This window comes from Carcharhinus amblyrhynchos, chromosome 7 (assembly GCF_965287045.1).
Source record: "Carcharhinus amblyrhynchos chromosome 7, sCarAmb.v2.hapA, whole genome shotgun sequence".
In the NCBI taxonomy this organism is placed as follows: Eukaryota; Metazoa; Chordata; class Chondrichthyes; order Carcharhiniformes; family Carcharhinidae; genus Carcharhinus; species Carcharhinus amblyrhynchos.
This window is the reverse complement of record NC_137330.1, coordinates 18,423,493-18,443,320: the sequence shown is the minus strand read 5'-3', so window position 1 is coordinate 18,443,320 and position 19,828 is coordinate 18,423,493. Positions and strand designations below refer to the sequence as shown.

At 44.2% G+C, this 19,828-nt stretch overlaps 1 protein-coding gene across 1 annotated transcript in view; it reads right to left on the bottom strand.

Annotated features, from left to right (window-relative positions):
- Positions 1-19,828, bottom strand: part of LOC145345355 (protein eyes shut homolog) — a 92,192-nt gene that overhangs the window by 54,464 nt on the left and 17,900 nt on the right. The window contains exon 2 of the mRNA XM_080193171.1: positions 9,588-9,770. Within this exon, the coding sequence (XP_080049297.1) occupies positions 9,588-9,770 (183 nt within the window). The remainder of the gene's footprint in view (positions 1-9,587; positions 9,771-19,828) is intronic.

Genomic DNA, 19,828 nt, shown 5'->3' with positions numbered 1-19,828 from the left:
TGCGGATTGTGATGAGACCATCAGAGGGTACAGCAGGATATAGATCAATTGGAGACTTGGGCGGAGAGATGGCAGATGGAGTTTAATCTGGACAAATTTAAGGTAACGCATTTTGGAAGGTCTAATGCACAGAGGAAATATGCAGTAAATGGCAGCACCCTTAAGAATGTTGATAAGCAGAGGGATCTGGGTGTACAGATACACAATCACCAAAAGTGGCAACACAGGCTTGCCTTCATCGGCCAGGACATTGAGTTTAAAATTGGCAAGTCATGTTGCAGCTTTACAGAACATTAGTTTGGCTGCACTTGGAATATCGTGTTCAATTCTGGTCGCCACACTACCAGAAAGACATATAGCCTTTTGAGAGGTACGGGAAAGATTTACCAGGATGTTGCCAGGTATGGAGGGCATTAGCTATGAGGAGAGGTTGGAGAAACTTGGTTTATTCTCACTGGAATGATGGAGGTTGAGGGATGACCTGATAGGAGTCTATAAGATTATGAGGGGTATGGACAGATGGATAGCCTGAAGCTTTTTCCCAGGGTGGAACAGTCCATTACTAAAGGGCATAGGTTTAAGGTGCGAGAGGCAAGGTTTAAAGGAGAATAATGAGGCAAGTTTTTTTCGCACAGAAGGTAGTGGGTGCCTGGAATTCGCTGCCGGGGAAGGTAGCAGAAGCAGATATGATCGTGACTTTTAAGGATGTCTGGATAAATAGGGATATGGTGCCTGGAAAGGTAAGGGGTTTTAGTTCAGTTGGGCAGAATGGTCAGTGCAGTGCCTTGGAGGGCTGTCGGGCCTGTTCCTGTGCCGTAAGTTTCTTTGGCCCTTTGAGCCTGCTTCACCATTCATACCAATCATGGCTGATCGGCGAACTCAATAGCCTAATATTGCTTTTTCCCATAATCTTTGATCCCATTCATCCCAAATGCAACATCTAGCCGCCTCTTGAATTTGTTCAATGTTTTGGCGTCAACTGCTTCCTATGGTCATGAAGTCCACAGGCTCACTACTCTTTGGATGAAGAACTGTCTCCTCACCTCCATCCTAAATGGTCTACCCTGAATCCTCAGACTGTTGACCCCTGGTTCTGTAATCCCCCGCCACCGGGAATATCCTCCATGCATCTACCCTGTCTAGTCCTGTTGGAATGTTCTAAGTCTCTATGAGGTCCCCCCTCATTCATCTGAACTCCAGTGAAAACAAACCTAACATAGTCAATCTCTCAAACATCAGCCCTGCCATCCCCGGAATCAGCCTGAAAAATCTTTGCTGCACTCCTACAAGAGCAAGAACATGCTTCCTCAGAAAAGGAGATCAAAACTGCACACAATAGTCCAGGTGTGGCCTCACCAAGGCCCTGTATAATTGCAACAACACATCCCTGCTCCTGTACCCAAAACCTCTCGCAATGAAGGCCAACATACCATTTGTCTTCTTTACGGCCTCTGTACCTGCATGCTTACCTGCAGCGACTGATGCACAAGGACACCCAGGGCCCACTGCACATTCCCCTCTCCCAATTTACAGCCATTCAGGCACTCATCTGCCTTCTTGTTTTTGATTCCAAACTGAATAACCTCACATTTATCCAATAATATTGCATCTGCCATTGACTTGCCGACATACCCAACCTGTCCAGATTGTTTGCAGGATCTCTGCATCCCAACAGCAATTCCTGTGGCACCCCACTAGTCTGAAAGTGATCCCTCACTAATACTCACTAACATCGCAGGAGAAACATGGGTTAATTCATTGGTGAGAAACTGTTGTTCGGGAGGGTCATCAAGTAGTTGAGAATTTGAAAATCACACTATTTTAGAAAAAAGTAGCTACTTACCTTTAGTTAAGAAACACAAGCAATAGGGAAATTAGTTAAGTTGAGGCAAGGTAAAATAAAGTTGCATAAGTAAAATAAGTAAATAAGTAAAATGAAGTTAATGTGAGGGAAGTAATGTGCGGCATGGTAGCACGGTGGTTAGCATTGCTGCCTCACAGCTCCAAGGACGTGGGTTCGATTCCCAGGTTGGGTCACTGTCTGTGTAGAGTTTGCGCATTCTCCTCGTGTCTGTGTGGGTTTCCTCCCTGTGCTCCGGTTTCCTCCCACAGTCCAAAGATGTGCAGCTTAGGTTGATTGGCTATATTAAAATTGCCCCTTAGTGTCCTGAGATGCATAGATTAGAGGGATTAGCGGATAAAAATGTCAGGATAAGGGGGTAGGGTCTGGATGGGGTTGTGGTCGTTGCAGACTCGATGGGCCAAATGGCCTCTTTCTGCACTGTACAGTTTCTATGATTCTAAGTAAATTGAAGCCATGACAGGCACTTGTGCAGAACGCACGTCTTTTAAGATACTGAAAGCCATGGACGTTTTTGGTGTCCTGTGCAGGAAGTGTCACCAGCTGCAGAATCTTGAGTTCTGTGTTTTGGAGCGCGAGTGACTGTGGTGATGTGGTGCATCCATGAGGCTCGGAGCTGCGTGGATAACACGTTCAGAGAAGTGGTTGCACCACAATTTCGGAGCCTGGAGACAGAAAGAGAATGGGTGACTTCCCAGCTGCCCAAGAAAACTAGGCAGGCAGTGCAGGAACCCCCTGGGGTCCGACCCACTAACTGGTTTTCTGCTGAGGATATCAGCAAGGATGCTGATTCGTTGGAGGAGTGCAGTCAGAGCTATGTTTGTGGCACCACAGGCATCTTTGCTGTATAGCAGGGCAGAAAGAAAAGCTGAAGGGCAGTTGAGACAGAGGATTTGTTAGTTAGGGGAACAGATACGTGTTTCTGTGGCCATAGGCATGACTCTGGGATGGTGTGTTCCCCCCTTGATGCCAGGATCAGGGATGTCAAGGAGCAGCTGCAGGATATTTTTCTGGGGGAGGGTGATCAGTCAGAGGTCATGATCCACATCGGTACCAATAACTTGGGTTGGAAAGAGAATGAGATCCTGAAAGTAGATTTTAGGGAACTAGGAAGGAGTTTGAAAAGGAATAATCGCAGGATTGCTCCCAGTTTAATTAAAGAAATCATTAAGATGTTTGACAAATACATTAAGAACAAGAGAATAAAGAAAAGATCGGGCCCATCAGAGGTGTTCATGGGAACTTGTGTGTTGATTCAGAAGATGTGGACAGGGTTCTCAATGAGTATTTTGTCTCTGCCTTCACTAAGGGAATGATGTAGACGTTCTAGTTAAAGAGAAGTGTGAAATATTAGACACAATAAGCTTAGTGAGAGAGGAAGTACTGGAGGGATGGACATCTTTGAAGGTGGATAAATAACCAGGGTTAGATGGATTGGATTCCAAGCTGTGAAAGGAAGCCAGCGAAGAAAAAGCAGCTGTACCTGGATCTACTCTTGAAGTGCTGTTAGCTGCAGGTCTACAGAGCAGGTGCTGGAAGATGAGGTTAGAATGGGCAGCTAGTTTTTGCTTATTTTTCTTTTTAGGTGGTGCAGACATGATGGGCTGAATGACCTCTTTCTGTGCAGTAACTTTTCTGTTTCTGTGCTTTATTCTACCATCTTATTCATTTCAACTTCCTGACTCAAGGCTAAAAATAATCAGATTTATTACTTTGTTAGGATTGAGATCCCCAACAGCAACATCGAGTGACTTGTTAAAACAACATTGAATAAGTAAAAATCTTCAGTCGATTCCTTTCTGAGGTCTGGAATGATGTGGCTTAAGAGGAGGCCATTCAATGTTTCAGTTGATTCTATCCACTTTGCCCCACTCTCCGGCTCTTTACTCATAGCCCTGCGCTTTCCTCCTGTTTCAATATTTATCCTGTTGAAAGGTCCTCCTGAATCTGCTTCCATTACCCTTTCCGCACAGCATCTCAGATCATAACAACTTGTTGCATTTTCAAAAAGGTTCTCCAAATTTAGTCTCTGGTTCTTTTGCCAATTATTATCAATGCCTATCACCTGATAACTGACCCTACAGAATGTGAAAACAGTTTCTCTGGATTCACTCTCAGTAAAACCTCCCAATTTAGGTATAGTTTTGTTTCATTGAAAAATCTGCTGAGGAAAGTACTGTGCATATCTAGGCAAAATGAGAAACCTTGGGCTTGATCTTCAAATTGGCTAGATAGGTGGGTGGGCAATTGGTGGATGTGCCAGTTTGCCACCAGGATCTGACTCCATGGGGCCATTTTGCCAGTTTGAACTCAGGTATCTCGGAATCGGATTGGCTACCTGCTGGGGAGTTTTGGGCAGCCAATTTGGTCCAATTATTGGTCATTAAGGAGCTGACAGTGTGGGAAACACACATTGGCTTGGACCATGTCAAGACCAATGGGGTGAATTAAGGATAGGAACGGAGAGGGAGGGGCGCAACAGCTTTGGCTGCACCAAACTGCTGGCCACCCCCAAGAGGAATTGGCCCTCCATGGTCAAACGCAAAAATGCATCTAACATCACTTGACGCTCAAAAACTCCATATTTAGGCTGACAGCTGGTACCTAGGTCTTAAAATCACTGAGTGATGGAGTGTGCCCCATTGGCCCTCCAGTGTCGAGAGCCCATCCACTGTTAGTGGTTAAATGGCCAGCCCACTACCTCACCATGAATTGGCTGGAAATTTGAAAATTACCGTGGGTGCGTTGAAAGAAGGCCAGGTTTAGCTTAGCTGGCTAGACACCTGGTTCATGATACAAAGCAATGCCAACAGCTTGGGTTCAATTCCCATACTGGCTGAGGTTATTCACCTTGCTTGAGGTTATAGGGCGCAGTAAAAGTCTCACAACACCAATTAAGTTCGAAAAGGTTTATTTGGTAGCACAAGCCACAAGCTTTCAGAGCACTGCCACAGTACTGCCTCACAGCAGCAGGAACCCCGGTTCAATTCTGGCCTTGGGTGACTGTCTGTGTGGGGTTTGCACATTCTCCCTGTATCAGTATGGGTTTCCTTCAGGTACTCTGGTTTACCTCTCACCAGATGTGCAGGTTGGGTGGGTGGATTGGCCAAGGTAAATTGTCCATTAGTGTCAGGGGCATTATCAGGGTAAATATCATAGAATCATAGAACCCTACAGTGCAGAAAGAGGCCCTTCAGCCCATCGGGTCTGCACCGAACACAATCCCACCCAGTCCCTACCCCCATATCTCTACACATTTTATCCGCTAATCCCTCTAACCTATGCATCCCTGGACACTAACGGGCAATTTTATCATGGCCAATCAACCTAACCCACACATCTTTGGACTGTAGGAGGAAACCAGAGCATGCGGAGGAAACCCACGCAGACACGAGGAGAATGTGCAAACTCCACACAGACAGTGACCCGAGCTGGGAATTGAACCCAGGTCCCTGGAGCTGTGAAGCAGCAGTGCTAACCATTGTGCTACCATGCTGCCCCATGTGTATGTGGGGTACAGGGATAGATTCTGGTTGAAATTGTTGTTGGTGCAGGCACCTTCTGCACTGTAGGGATTCTATAACTCCATATCGGAGTTGGGACCCAGAATTAATCCCTGTCGTTCTAATTCCCCAACCCTGACTGAGAATTCAATACTCTGAGCAGGATTTGATGGCCTCTTCTGCCAGCTGGTAGCCCGCCAAAGTCAATGGACTTTTGAATGGTTCTCACAATTTATGGCCCCATCTTGCCATGAGTCCATAAAATTCCACCCCTTGAAATGCAGACAAATGGTATTTGAATATTTGTGTCAGTGGTAAGCCTGTCACTCTGATGGGATTCAACAATAACATTGCAACACCTTCGAAGTTATAGAACATAGAACATTACAGTGCAGAACAGGCCCTTCGGCCCACGATGTTGCGCCGACCAGTTACAAAAACAATGACCCACTAGCCTATACCAATCCCTTTTCGTCCATAAACCTATCCAGAGATCTCTTAAACGCCCCCAAACTAGGCGCATTTACAACTGCAGCAGGCAGGGCATTCCAATCCCTCACCACCCGCTGAGTAAAGACCCTACCCCTGACATCCGTCCTGTAGCTACCCCCCCTTAATTTAAAGCCATGCCCCCTCGTGCTAGCTTTCTCCATCCGAGGAAAAAGGCTATCACTATCCACCCTATCTAAACCTCTAATCATCTTATATGTTTCAATAAGATCCCCTCTTAGCCGCCTTCTTTCCAACGAAAACAACCCTAAATCCCTCAGTCTCTCCTCATAGGACCTCCCCACCATACCAGGCAACATCCTAGTAAACCTCCTCTGCACCCTCTCCAAAGCCTCCACATCCTTCTTGTAATGTGGGGACCAGAACTGCACACAGTACTCCAAGTGCGGCCGCACCAGAGCAGTGTACAGTTGCAACATTACGCTGCGACTCCTAAATTCAATCCCCCTACCAATAAACGCCAAGACACCGTACGCCTTCTTAACAACCTTATCTACTTGATTCCCAACTTTCAGGGATCTATGTACACATACACCTAGATCCCTCTGTTCATCCACACTATTCAAAGTCCTCCCGTTAGCCCTATACTCGACACATCTGTTGCTCCTACCAAAGTGAATTACCTCACACTTCTCCTCATTAAATTCCATCCGCCACCTCTCGGCCCAGCTCTGCAACCTATCTAAGTCTCCCTGCAGACTATGACACCCTTCCTCACAATCTACCACACCTCCGACTTTGGTGTCATCGGCAAATTTACTAATCCACCCAACTATACCCTCATCCAGATCATTAATAAAGATTACAAACAACAGTGGCCCCAAAACAGATCCCTGAGGCACACCACTCGTAACTGAAAATATTCACCTCCAAGTTTTTGCCCAGCAAATGGATAGAATGTAGAACTCACTGTCACAAGGAGCAATGGTAGCAAATGACATTGATGCATTCAAGAAGGGAAGACTAGGAAAACATGATCTGAAATCAAAACTGAATGGAAAGTTACACTTTCAGGGTAATGTGATAATGGATATGTTAATGAGACCATGATACTATTAATGATGAATTGGGGAAAGAAAATAATTCAAGTAGGTTAGAGAATATTTTAAACCATTAGGTATTTAAGGCACTGACAGAACTATTAGCATTCAATTAAGTGACTTTAAATCAGATTTATAAGTTAACAATAGAATAGTTTACACACATGTGAATGCAGTAAGAGATTGAAAACAAATGATAATGATTTAAATGCACATTTTGATATTTTAAATGTATTAACTAAAGTGATTTTATAGAGTAATTGTGTACTTTAGTCAAGAAGGCCTGATGGTACGGGGACTTTCAGACAGAACCACATTCTTAGGACCAATGAAACAAAAATATGCAAGTTCTTATCACCGAGAATTGCTTGCAATAAGGTTTTCAGGGCTGCGTATGAATAGAGTTATTCACTATCCAGATAAGACAAATCCTTCTCAGATGTGAGAACGTGCATTAGTCTGATTTGGCAGTGACATGGAGGAAAATGGAAATATTAACTTTGACCTCAGCATCTGGGGTTGCCAAGCAATAGAGGAAGTTGAGTTAGTAACAGAAGGAGGTAAAACCCGGATTCTATGGACTGATGAAATCCCATCATATCAGAGGGTAAAATGCAATTGGCTAAAGTATGAGATAGATGTTATTAATGATTGAAGTATTTTGAAGGTGATTGATTCAAAGCTAATAAAAGATGGGTGAATTTGATAACAAAAATGTATAATTGATTGATCCTAAACTGTACATGTCAGAGTTTATTGTAGATGTCAAGCCTATGTCTGAAAGGGCCTAGGACTCTTCAATAATTTCTCCCTGCCACTCACTGGTCAAGTAAAAAAATACATCTTTAAATTGGGACAATGGCTTTTGTGAGTCTGTATTGGCTGAAGTTCTGGTGATACCCAGCCACCTTTGCAAACCCCGCAAACATGATGTAACTGTGACATTAGTAAACAGATGACCAAAGGCTCCAGGAGAGCTAAAGAGCAAAACAGTCTGTGTCCTGAATACCATCAGTTTATCCTGTGCCCTTTGTAGATAGTTCTGAAGAGAAAGGTTGAAGTTAAATTATGCAGACATTCTCAAGCCTATCAAAGGGAAGCAAAGCCTCACCAAGTTTGAATAAGGCTAAAAAAAACTTCTAAAAGCATACTAATGCTTGGCAACAGAAACAAAACAAATGCGGTAATAAATGAAAACAAATGCTGCAAAATACTGGCTACACGTGTGGAGAGAGAAGCAGAATTAACACTTGGGCTTGAATGTTACCATCCTGCCCGCTATGGGAATCTAAGTGGGCAAGGGCGGACTGTGGAAAGGTCCATTGACCTTGGACAGGATTTTATGGTTTGAGGACAAGTAAGGTCATAAAATCCCATCCTTTGACTCTGAATGATTATGATTGCATTGGAAAATGGGATTAGTAGCAGTTATTGTTGGTGCAGACTCGATGGGCTGTGTGAGCCTATGATTCTTCTTCAGAAGAAGACAATGCTAATGGGGTAGATGTAAAATTAGTGGGAGGGGGTTTGATTGGAGCAAGGACCTGCAGGGACCAGTTGGGCTGAATGTTTTTGTGCTGTACACTCTGCAACTGTAAAGTATAACATGCACTTAATTGCAAGCTGACCCTCATCACCAGAAACCCTTGTCACTTGGCCATTCCCTCCATCATTGCTGGGTAAATATCTTGACAAATTCCACCCTAACACCTTCCGAACAGAACCTTCACCACAAAGTCCACATTAACGAGGAGTTCACTACCACCTTCCCAAAGCAAAAGGCAACTTGTCAGCTCACTCATTTCACGGAAAGAGAACTGGAAACAGGAATCAAACTTCCAACTTGCTGGCTTCCCTGATAGACCATTAGACATTGGGGCAGAATTAGGCCACTCGGCCCATCACGTCTGCTCCACCATTCAATCGTGACTGATATTTTTCTCATCCCCATTCTTCTGCCTTTTCCCCATAACACCTGATCCCCTTATTAATCAAGAACCTATCAGTCTTAAAGGCCTCCACAGCCTTCTGAGACAAAGAGTTCCACAGATTTATCACTCTCTGGCTGAAAAAATTTCTCATCTCTGTTTCAAAGAATTGTCCCTTTAATCTGAGGTTGATTTAGTTTTCCTACTAGTGGAAACATCCTCTTCACATCCACTCTATCCAGGCCTCGCAGTATCCTGTGAGTTTCAATAAGATCCCCGCTCATCTTTCTAAACTCCAATGAGGACAGACGCAGAGTCCTCAACTGTTCCTCACACAACACTGTCTTCATTTCAGGAATCATTTTGTGACCCTTTCCAAGGCCAGCACTTCCTACCTGAGATACGGGGCCCAAAACTGCTCACAATATTCTGACCAGAGCCTTATACAACCTCAGAATTACATCCCAGCTCTTGTATTCTAGCTCTCTCGACATGAATGCTGACATTGCATTTGCCTTCCTAACTGCTGACTGAACCTGCACATTAACCATAAGAGAATCTTGAACAAGGACTCCCAAGACCCTTTGTGTTTCTGATTTCCTAAGCATTTTCCCATTTAGAAAATAGTCCATGCCTCCATTCCGTCTTCCAAAGTGCATAACTTCACACTTTTCCACATCGTATTCCATCTGCCACTTCTTTGCCCACTCTCCTAGTTTGTCCAAGTCTTTCTGATGGGCCTCACCTTGCCCTTTTTGCCCAGTGAAGAAGATGAGGTTGTCCTTGGTGGCTGAGTCTCGATTTGCCAGGGTGAACTTTAGTCTGAATTCATAGCAGGAGCTGATATTCTGGATGGTCGAGTAGGCCAGGAAGGAGGTAAAACCAAATTCATCCATGCCACTGAAGTGCGGGAGTGTGATGTTCACAGCTGAAAAACAATCCAAAGAACACCACTGATTAAATACATGGATATCTTGTAAGAAAGGGTTCAGTTTTAATGGTTTGTGATAAAGTTGTTTTGTCATTTATTCTAAAAATAATTCTGCCACTTCCAGAAGATTTGAGGGAAACCTTCTCCAAACTATAAGAAAATGCCACAAAGCATTGACATTAATCATTGCTGATAGTCCCCCTGTCCCAACGATAGGCCTGTCTCTCATGAAGAAGAAATGGAATTTGTCAACTTCCCGTCTTTCATTCTCTGGAAACCTGAACTCATCCATACGCTGCTGCCCATGAGCAGAATTTTATGGTCATGTTGTGGTGGGGACAAGGACAGAAATTGTGACAAGACGTTCAAGAATCCATTGACTTTGACAGAACTGGAGGAACCATTGGCAGGAGAAGCTGTAACATACTACCACATATTTTAATATCCACCAAGTCCCATTCAGTCATCATCTTGTGTTGGCTCCCAGTCTAGCAACATCTTGAATTTAAAGTTCTCGTCCTTATTTTTAATCCCTCCATGCATTGCCCCTCCCTATCTCTATAACTTCCTCCAGCTTAACAGCTTTCCGGGATACCCACATTCCTCCAATTCTTACTGCTTCCATATCTCAAATTCCCGTTAAATGCCCTGCCCCCACACAACGAAGGATTGGTGAACAGACAGAAAACAGAGAGTAGGGTCATTCTCACATTAACAGGCTGTGTCTAGTGGGGCACTGCAAGGATCAGTACTTGGGCTCCAGTGTTCACAACATATATCAATGATTTGGATGTGGGGATGAAATGTAATATTTCCAAGTTTTTGGACGATACAAAGCTGGACGGGAATGCATGTTGTGAAAAAGATGTGAAGTGGCCACAGGAGGATTTGAACAGACATAGTGAGTGGGCAAGAACATGATAGATGGAATACAATTTGGAAAAAGGTGAGGTTATCCACTTTGCTAGAAGGAACAGATCTGCAGAATATTTTCCAAATAAGAAATTAAAAATGTACAAAGGGATCTGGGTGTCTTTGTCCATAAGTCACTAAAAGCTAACATGGAGGTGCTGCAACTTATTAGAAGGCTCATTGAATGTTAGCTTTTGTCACATCTATCACAACAGGATTTCAGCACAGGAGTGAAATTTTGCTTCAATTATATAGGAGCTTGGTTAGACTCCACCTTGGGCACTGTGTGCAGTTTTGGTTCCCTTACCTCAGAAAGGATAATATTGCCATAGAGGGAGGGCAAAGTTCACCAGACTTGGCCCGTGGATGGCGGGACTGTCGTTTGAAAAAGAATGAGTGGCAATCTCATTGAAACTCAGAAAATACTGAAAGGAATAGGTAAACTCGATGAAGGTAAAGTGTTTCCCTTGGTTGGGGAACTGAGGATACAATTTCAAGGGGAAAGCCACTTCAAACCGAGATGAGGAAAAATTTATTTATTGAGGGTTGTAACTTCTTGGGATTATGGCAGAACATTGGAATAATGTAAAGAATTGTGGCGATAGTGGGTGTAAAAGCCATTGAGGTGTCCGATCATCTATGATCGTATTGAATGATGGAGCAGGTTGATTGGCTGAATAGCCTACTTTTGCTCCTATGTTCCTATATTTTAAAATTTTGCGGGTGTCGCTGGCTGGGCCAACATTTATTGCATCATTAATTGCTCTTGAATGTCACTTCAGAGGTCATTTAAGAATCAATCACATTGCTGGGGTCCAGAGTCACATGTAGGCCAGACCAAGTAAGGATGGCAGATTTCCTTCCCTAGTGAACCATGAGTGAACCAGGTACATTTTTTATGACAATTGAAAATGGTCCCACAGTCATCAATACACTTGTAATCCCAGATTATTGAATTCAAATTCCACCATCTGACATGGTGGGATTTGAACCCGATCCCTGGCATTACCCTGGGTCTCTGGATTTCTTTTATTTATCCTTGGGACATGGGTGTCATTGACTGGCCAGCACTTATTGCCCATCCTTAATTGCCCTTGAAACTGAGTGGCTTGCAAGGCATTTCAGAGGGCATTTCAGAGTCAACCGTATTGCTGTGTCTCTGGAGTCAGCTGTTGGCCAGATCCAGTAAGGATGGCAGATTTCCTTCCCTAAAGGTTAAAGGGTTTTCCTGACAATTGACAATGATTTCATGGTCATGAGTAGATTCTTAATGAAAGTGAAAAGTCTGACAACACCAGGTTTTAGTCCAACCTATTTATTTGATAATATACTCACAAGCTTTCGGGTTAGTCCCTTCGTCAGGTGAATGGGCTCCATTCACCTGACGAAGGGACTAACCCGAAAGCTTGTGAGTATATTATCAAATAAATAGGTTGGACTAAAACCTGGTGTTGTCAGACTTTTTACTGTGTTTACGCCAGTCCAACGCCGGCATACCCACATCATAGATTCTTAATTCCAGATTTTGTTTTTGATTTCAAATTCCACCATGCTGTAGTGGGATTCAAACCAAGTCCCCAGAGCATTAACTAAATTTCAGGATTAACAGTCCAGCAATAATACCACTCGGCCTCCCCTTGTTCCTAGTTCTGACGTCACTCTTGTGAATGTTTTCTGCAATTTGAACCCACACATTTGACTCAGTGCTGAGCTACTTAAGATGATTATTTAGTGCTAATGTCACTTCCTTTTTCTTGACACAGATGAGAACAATGCCGATATATTCCTAGGCATTTGCCATTGCCATTGTGACATTTCAGTTACTTTTTATAATTAAATATAGGAATGAGATATTGTTTGGAAATCTTGATGAGAAGGCATTAAAGGATTAGAGTTTGCTCCTGGGAGGAGTCATACTGAAATGGGACAATTCTTTCAAAAGCTAGTGTTTAAATCAGGGGGAGAATCTCAGTGTCACTTCTTATCGGAGGATGAATTACATTGAAGAGTTTTCAGAGAGAACCAAAGGAAGGTGAACTCACCATGCAGAAAATTAAACTTTGTTCATTGATCTGAAAGGTTTGTAACCTCAATTGGAAGCCATAGTCACAACCAGAAAGTAAGCTATTGTGGACTTTTGCAATGTACTTAGATTAATAGATGTTACTTTCAGTGTTAGGTTTCAACCTGAAATCCATTCAATTTTCAACCTTTGGGTTATCCAGATTTTAATGAATGATATCATTCACCTGCTTCCCATCCAGAGTGGACCTGTTCTTCTCAAGCAACTGAAAGCATTCTCTCATTGCAACCCGCAACTTTTCAGTTGAGTTGTGGTGGGAGACGCGTGTCACTGGCTTTGAACAGAGATTTGCGCATGGGCTGGGAATGCATGCGCATCTCCCAGAGCTGACGAACAGTCACCGGTCAGACCACGCTGGAAATCAGCAGGAAGGCAGGTAAGTAATTTAAATCTTTTTTTAATATGTTTATTAGTACATTATCGAGACCTTTCAGGTCCTGATTGAATCTGTCACCCCGCCAGGGTTCAGACTAGCTTCCCACATTTGGGAAATTAGTGGGAGACCGCACTGGAATGAAGGGGGGAGCAATTGGGCCTCCAGAGGGTTGGATGGCAGGGGGGGTTGATGTCCCCTGGACATGGACATCCTGGTAGTGCCAGCCTATGCCCCATGGCACTGTCCATCAGGCAGTGTCAAAGGGAAGGGGTCTATTGTGGGCAGGGCCTAGGTGTGATCGTTGGGGGTGGGGAGTCCCGCTGCCACTCTGCAGACAGGATTGGTCTGGGATGGAGGGAGGGCAGCGATTGGGCAGGCTGGGGGCCGGAGGTGGTCTGCCGGGGGTGGGAGGTCTGCCGGGTAAGGGGGCTGTGCGTTGGGGTGCTTCAGGCCAGGGGAGGGGGTCAGGGCTGGCCCAGGAATTGCTGTGGGGGTTGCAATCGGCTTGGGGGGGGGTGGCTGGAGGGGCAGCACTGTGGTGGTCCCAGGCTGGTCAGTGATCGAGCTGGCCAGCAAACAAAGAGTCCGACAGATCCACTGCGCATGCGCATAGTTCCAGAACTGTCAAAATCCAGCGTGAATAGGCCCTGCCCCCCACAAAGGTTTTTAATGAGATTTATGACTGGAATCTCTGCAGTGCATATACTGCAGAGATTCAGGTGAGAAGCTGAACTGAGAAAACAGTCAGAATTTAGAACAGTTCTCCCACCAATTCAGCACTTTTGGGAGAATCTCAGTACAAGTTGCAAAATATTACATCTCTCTGGCTGGAGAACTAGATTGGGCTTTCAATAGAAATAGAGAAGGGAAATATATGCTCAGTTTGAGGGAGCAGGCCACACACCTGCACTAAATCCATAGAGCAGAGCAACATGTGATTAACTCTTAACTACGCTCTAAGGTGGCTCAGTAAAGCAGTCAGTTGTATTGAAATGCTAGAAATCCCACCATTTCTTTCTGAGGATAACTGAGGATAGTCAATGAATTCCAGCCTTGGGGTGACACCCACAACCCAAGGATAGAGTTGCCAGCCTTCGAGGAAGTCTTAGCGTCTCAAAGCATGGAAGTTTAAATTGTCAGGACACTGCTGGAAGCAACCCAGCAGAAAAATCATTGGTGTGTTTCGAAAAACACTATTAGTTGTGAAAGTATTGACCAGGGATTTTTTCAGCCGGGGGACGTCTGCAGAGGCTGTGTAAAGGGTTTCCTGCTGGGCACCACGGCCTCCGCGCATCTCCATCCACCGGATTTTTGGAGTCATCAGCTCTGCATGAGAAATCGGTGTGAAGCTGAATAAATTATCTAAACCACGTTTTACATATCATTAGCAGGGCTGGAACTGAGTTGGCAGCCCGACCCTGCTGGATTGAAGGGAAGCCATGGAGGCTCCCCAGGAGATAGGGGGCAAGGGAGCGTGCCCCCAGGCATTACCAGCTTAGCAGTGCCACCCTGGTGCCTGGCATTGCTGAAGAGGCAAAGTGGGAATGCCCACAGGAAGCTTGGTACCGCCCACCACCAGGCATCAGGCAGTGCCAAGGGGGCAGAATCAGGGCGATTGGTGGTGAAAGGTCTTGGAGGAGGACAGCAATCAGTGCTGGCCATTGGGGTTGGCCAGGGGATGGGGAGAGGGGCGGGGTGGTCGGAATTGACGGGTGCGAGGAGAAGAGATCAAGGTGGGCCAATCAAGCTGGCCATCAATTGCGAGGTCACCAGTGCGAGGTTACTGTGCATGCACTGGTCTCCGCTCTGATTGGCACATGCGCAGTGGCCTGCTCAGCACTATGCTGCCGGCCTTTCTAATGGGAATAGGGCCCCTCCACAGATCTTCATTGTCATTCACACGAGAGCTCTTTGTGATTAATTTGAGATTAATTTTGAAAATCCCACTGAAAAAGCAGCAGGATTTTCTTCAGTTTTTATGTGAATTCGGCACTTGGAATTTTTTTGGGAGAATTCCACCCCTGGTGAGTGGAAAACAAGGTGTTTGACTAATAGTCAAGAATCATCGAATTGCTTATTGAAGAGATGGTTTGTTTACTAATTGGGATTAGAAGGTAGTGGGCCACAAATATGAAGATTCGGTGGCAAATGGGTGTCTGTGAGGGTGGGGCAGTTGAAAGGACAGATTCATGTTACAAAACCTTCAGGGACAACATTGAGAGTTGACAACCATCACCGGGGATGAACTGAAGTAACATACCTCATCATCTAGGTCAGCTTGGAGATCAATATGAGGGATGCATAAGAAACGTTACGATTTGAAAATGAGTATTCTTATTGAGTTATAGTGTCTTTAAATAACATAGAACCCTACAGTGCAGAAAGAGGCCATTGGCCCATCGAGTTTGCACCGACCACAATCTCACCCAGGCCCTACCCCCTTACCCTTACACATTTTACCTGCTAATCCCCCTGGCCTACGCATCTCAGAACACTAAGGGGCAATTTTAGCATGGCCAATCAACCTAACCCGCACATCTTTGGACTGTGGGAGGAAACCGGAACACCTGGAGGAAACCCACGCAGACACGAGGAGAATGTGCAAACTCCACACAGACAGTGACCCAAGCCAGGAATTGAACCCAGGTCCCTGGCACTGTGAAGCAGCAGTGCTAACCATTGTACTACTGTGTTGCCTTTATGTGTAAGGGTCAAAGTTGAGATAGACAACAGGGAAAAACTGGAGCAAGACACTGTAATAGTTTCACTCAGGGAAGTGTTGACTGCATGGAGAACCTATGCTACCTGATCTGAATTGATCCACAAAAACATCAGCTGTAAAATTTCTCATGTGTCTTTAAATCCCTCCATAACTGTACCTTTCTTTCTTTGTGATACTAAGTGAGAGATAAACAATGGCCAGGAGATCAGAGACAACTCTCCTGCTTGGCTTCAACTCGGTACTGTGATATACTTCACAGCCACCTGGCAGAGCAGGCAGGATCTTGATTTAATGACATCCAAAAGATGACACATCTAATAGTATAGCTCTCCCTCAGTACCTCACCGGCTGTTAGCAAAGTGACTTGAACCCACCAACTTCTACCTAAGAGGCAGAAGTATTAAACCATAGCTGCTACCTGGAAATTGGGCAGCAATGTTGTGATATGTACTGTTGTTCCTTCCTGTGTTATGGAATGGAACACAGTAAGGTAGAGGATGGGCCAGAGATTGAACATGGTTGAGGACCATGGACTGTAGGACAGGAGAGTGAAGGAAAAATGGGGAGCTGAGTTAGGGTTCTAACTGTGATGAAATGTAGTCCTGGAGGTTTTATCACGTGACTGTCCCCTCTCCAGCTACTTGTTGGCCAACACGTCATCCTTGTTTAACTCTGTCTTCCTACACCGAGTGGTTAAAAAAAAATACTGATTTTTCAATTGGATAATGTTTGACTATCAGCCAAACAATCTTGTTTTCCCCTACTTTCAACATTTTTATAACTGGTACGGAGAAATATTCAATGAAAATCACCAAAAGAACAATTTTTTTAGTGTCCTGATGATTTTTCCCCAGGGTTGCACACAGCAGTTTCCTGGAGATTGAACTTCAATTCCCGGAGTCTCTGGGCCAATCCTGGAGGGTTGGTAACCCTGAGGAGAGTGAAGCAATGAGGTGAGGCTAAGAATGGAATATAACAGGGAGATAAAGTAAATCAAAAGCCCTGGAACTAAATAAGGCTGATGAGAAATTTCACAGAGAGCATTTTCCCTGTATCTAATTTCCAATCATATGGTTATAACCAGGAGAAACAAAAAATGTTAGCCTCAAGGACCCCCAGGCTGCAATCTGAGTCATGACTATGGGGAATGCTCGGCTGCTGTTGTGAGACCTTTTCAGTTCCTGATTAATATGTTGGGGGGGGTGTGGGATGGGGGCTGAGAAATAATTCATTTTATCAGTTGGTTTTGAGAGAGATTGCTGGCTGAGGTAGCTTTCTTCAGTGACAAATCTAATAGTTGAGTGGATCAACTATTCAATATTAAAACTATTGAGTGGATTCAATAAATTCAATCATGACACAAAGGCAATTCTCCGGTGTTATAAGACCCGCTGCTGCTGTCAGTGGGAAAGGAGAATTTGATGTTTAGTCAAATCCCTGTTCACAATAGTGGGAAGTCTCACAACACCCGGTTAAAGTCCAACAAGTTTATTTGATAGTAAACCCACAAGCTTTCGGAAACGCTGTTCCTTTGTCGGGTGTCACCTGAAGAAGGAACAGCATTTTCGAAAACTTGTGGCGTTTACTATCAAATAAACTTGTTGGACTTTAACGGGTGTTGTGAGACTTCTTACTGTGTTTACCCCAGTCCAATGCCGGCACCTCCACATCACAATAGTGGGACCAGAGAATCCCAACCGTGGACAAGGTCAGAGAATCCCGACCGTAATGACACCATAAGGTGTGATGTGAAGGATGTTTACAATGTGGCTAACATGGAATGAGAAGACAACATTTCGGTGAAGACTTCCCCTTTTGCTGACAGCTGAATAGTTTTCATTTTAACAAGTCCCACTCAATTTTAATCCCCATTTCCAAGAAGATTATGCATTAACTATCTAAGCTGAGACAATTCACTTCTCTGCTGGTTTAAGAAGGTGAGCAAGTTGTTTCACTGTGTTGATCAGTAAATTTCTTCAGTACTGTCTCTGCTCATTGTTACAGCTATGTGGAAAGGGATGAACTTGATCCCCCCTCTATTCACACTCCTTAGTTGGTCACAATGCTGAAGTTTCTTCTTCATGAAGATGCGCCCTTTCCAAATCAGAATTTGTGAAAGTATTTATTCTTTTTTAATCTTTCATGGATTGTCACTGGAAAGGCGAGCATTTGTTGCCTATCCCAATTGCCTCTTGAACCGAATGTTGCACTTGGCCATTTTAGAGTACAGTTAAGAGTGAACAACTTGCTGTGGTCCTGGAGTCACATGTAGATGAGATCAGGTAAGGACGCAGATTTATTTTGCCAAAGCACATTGGAGAACCAGATGGTTTTTTATGACAACTGATGATAACTGTCATGCTCATCGTTCCTGAGACTAGCTTTTAATCTAGACTTTATATGTTGAACTTAAATTCCACCAACTCCCATGGTGGGATTCAGACATGAGTCCAAGAGCAGCTGCCTGGGCCTCTGGGCTTACTAGCCCAGTTACATTACCAACAGTTAGTCTTTGGGTAATAAGGAGCCAATCAAACAAAGTGCTGTTTAGTCAAAGAAAGAATGGAATGTTATGACCATTCACATCAGTGGGATTTTCCCATCTCGCTGCAGTGAATGGAGATTTGGCTGGACACCAAATTCTCTGAAGCGGGAGAGTGACATGAGCAGCTGCTAAGGTCATGCCCAATGTATTTATTACCCACCAAACCCAAGAAAAATAATAAAAATGCAGTCATTCAGACCCAAATACATGCACACACACGTACACACTGTGGGGACGAAATAGAAAGGTTCGAGAGCTTCAGGTTGTCTGGTGTCCCGATCACTAGCAACCTATCCTGGCCCCACCATGCTGACACTGTAGTTAAGAAAGCCCACCAAACACCTCTACTTTCTCAGAAGACTAAGGAAACTTGGCATGTCAGCGACAACTCTCACCAACTTCTACAGATTCACCATAGAAAGCATTCTTTGTGGTTGAATCACAGCTTGGTATGCCTTTTGCTCTGCCCAAGGAACTACAAAAGGTCATCTGGCAAACCAAACTCCCATCCATTGACTCTGTCTCCACTTCCTGCTGCATTGGCAAAGCAGCCAGCATAATTAAGGACCCCATGCACCCCAGACATTCCCTCTTCCAACTTCTTTCTTCGGGAAAAAGATACAAAAATCTGAGGTCACGTGCCAACCAACTCAAGAGCAGCTTCTTCCCTGCTGTCATCAGACTTTTAAATTGACCTACCTTGCATTAAGTTAATCTTTCTCTACACAATAGCTGTAACTGTAACACTACATTCTGCACTCTCTTGTTTCTTTCTCTATGAGCAATATGTTTTGTCCCCAGAATACTGAGACAGGCAAGGGAGGAAATTGCTGGGGCCTTGAGACAAATCTTTGTATCCTCACTGGCTACAGGGGAGATGATGTGGATATGCTGGCGTTGGACTGGGGTAAACACAGTAAGAAGTCTGACAACACCCGGTTTAAGTCCAACCGATTTATTTGATAGTAAACTCACAAGCTTTCGAGGTTAAACTCTTCTTCAGGTGAATGGAGAGTTCTGGCCTCAGACAGAGCATATAAAGCACAGACAGTTTACAGATTACTGATTAGAATGCGAATTAGAATGCAGGTTAGGTGTAAAATGCATTTTACACCTAACCTGCTGTTCAGCCACTTTAGGACTTAACTTTACATTTTTCTTAGACAATTACGAGTTTTGTGAGTTGGATTATAAGAAATGTCTCTCTCTTCACACTCTCCTGATGGTGATTTATTTATTTCTTACCTTCACCTTGGAGCGTGGCCTTGCATTTTTAAACAATTTGCCCTGTCTCAGTTCAAATTGCAAAAGTTCCAGTCAGTTGAAAGTTAAAAAATCATATTTTCAGTAATAAATATTCCAAGTGTGGCCTTACCAATGTCTTGTACAACTTCAACAAGATGTCTCAACTCCTATA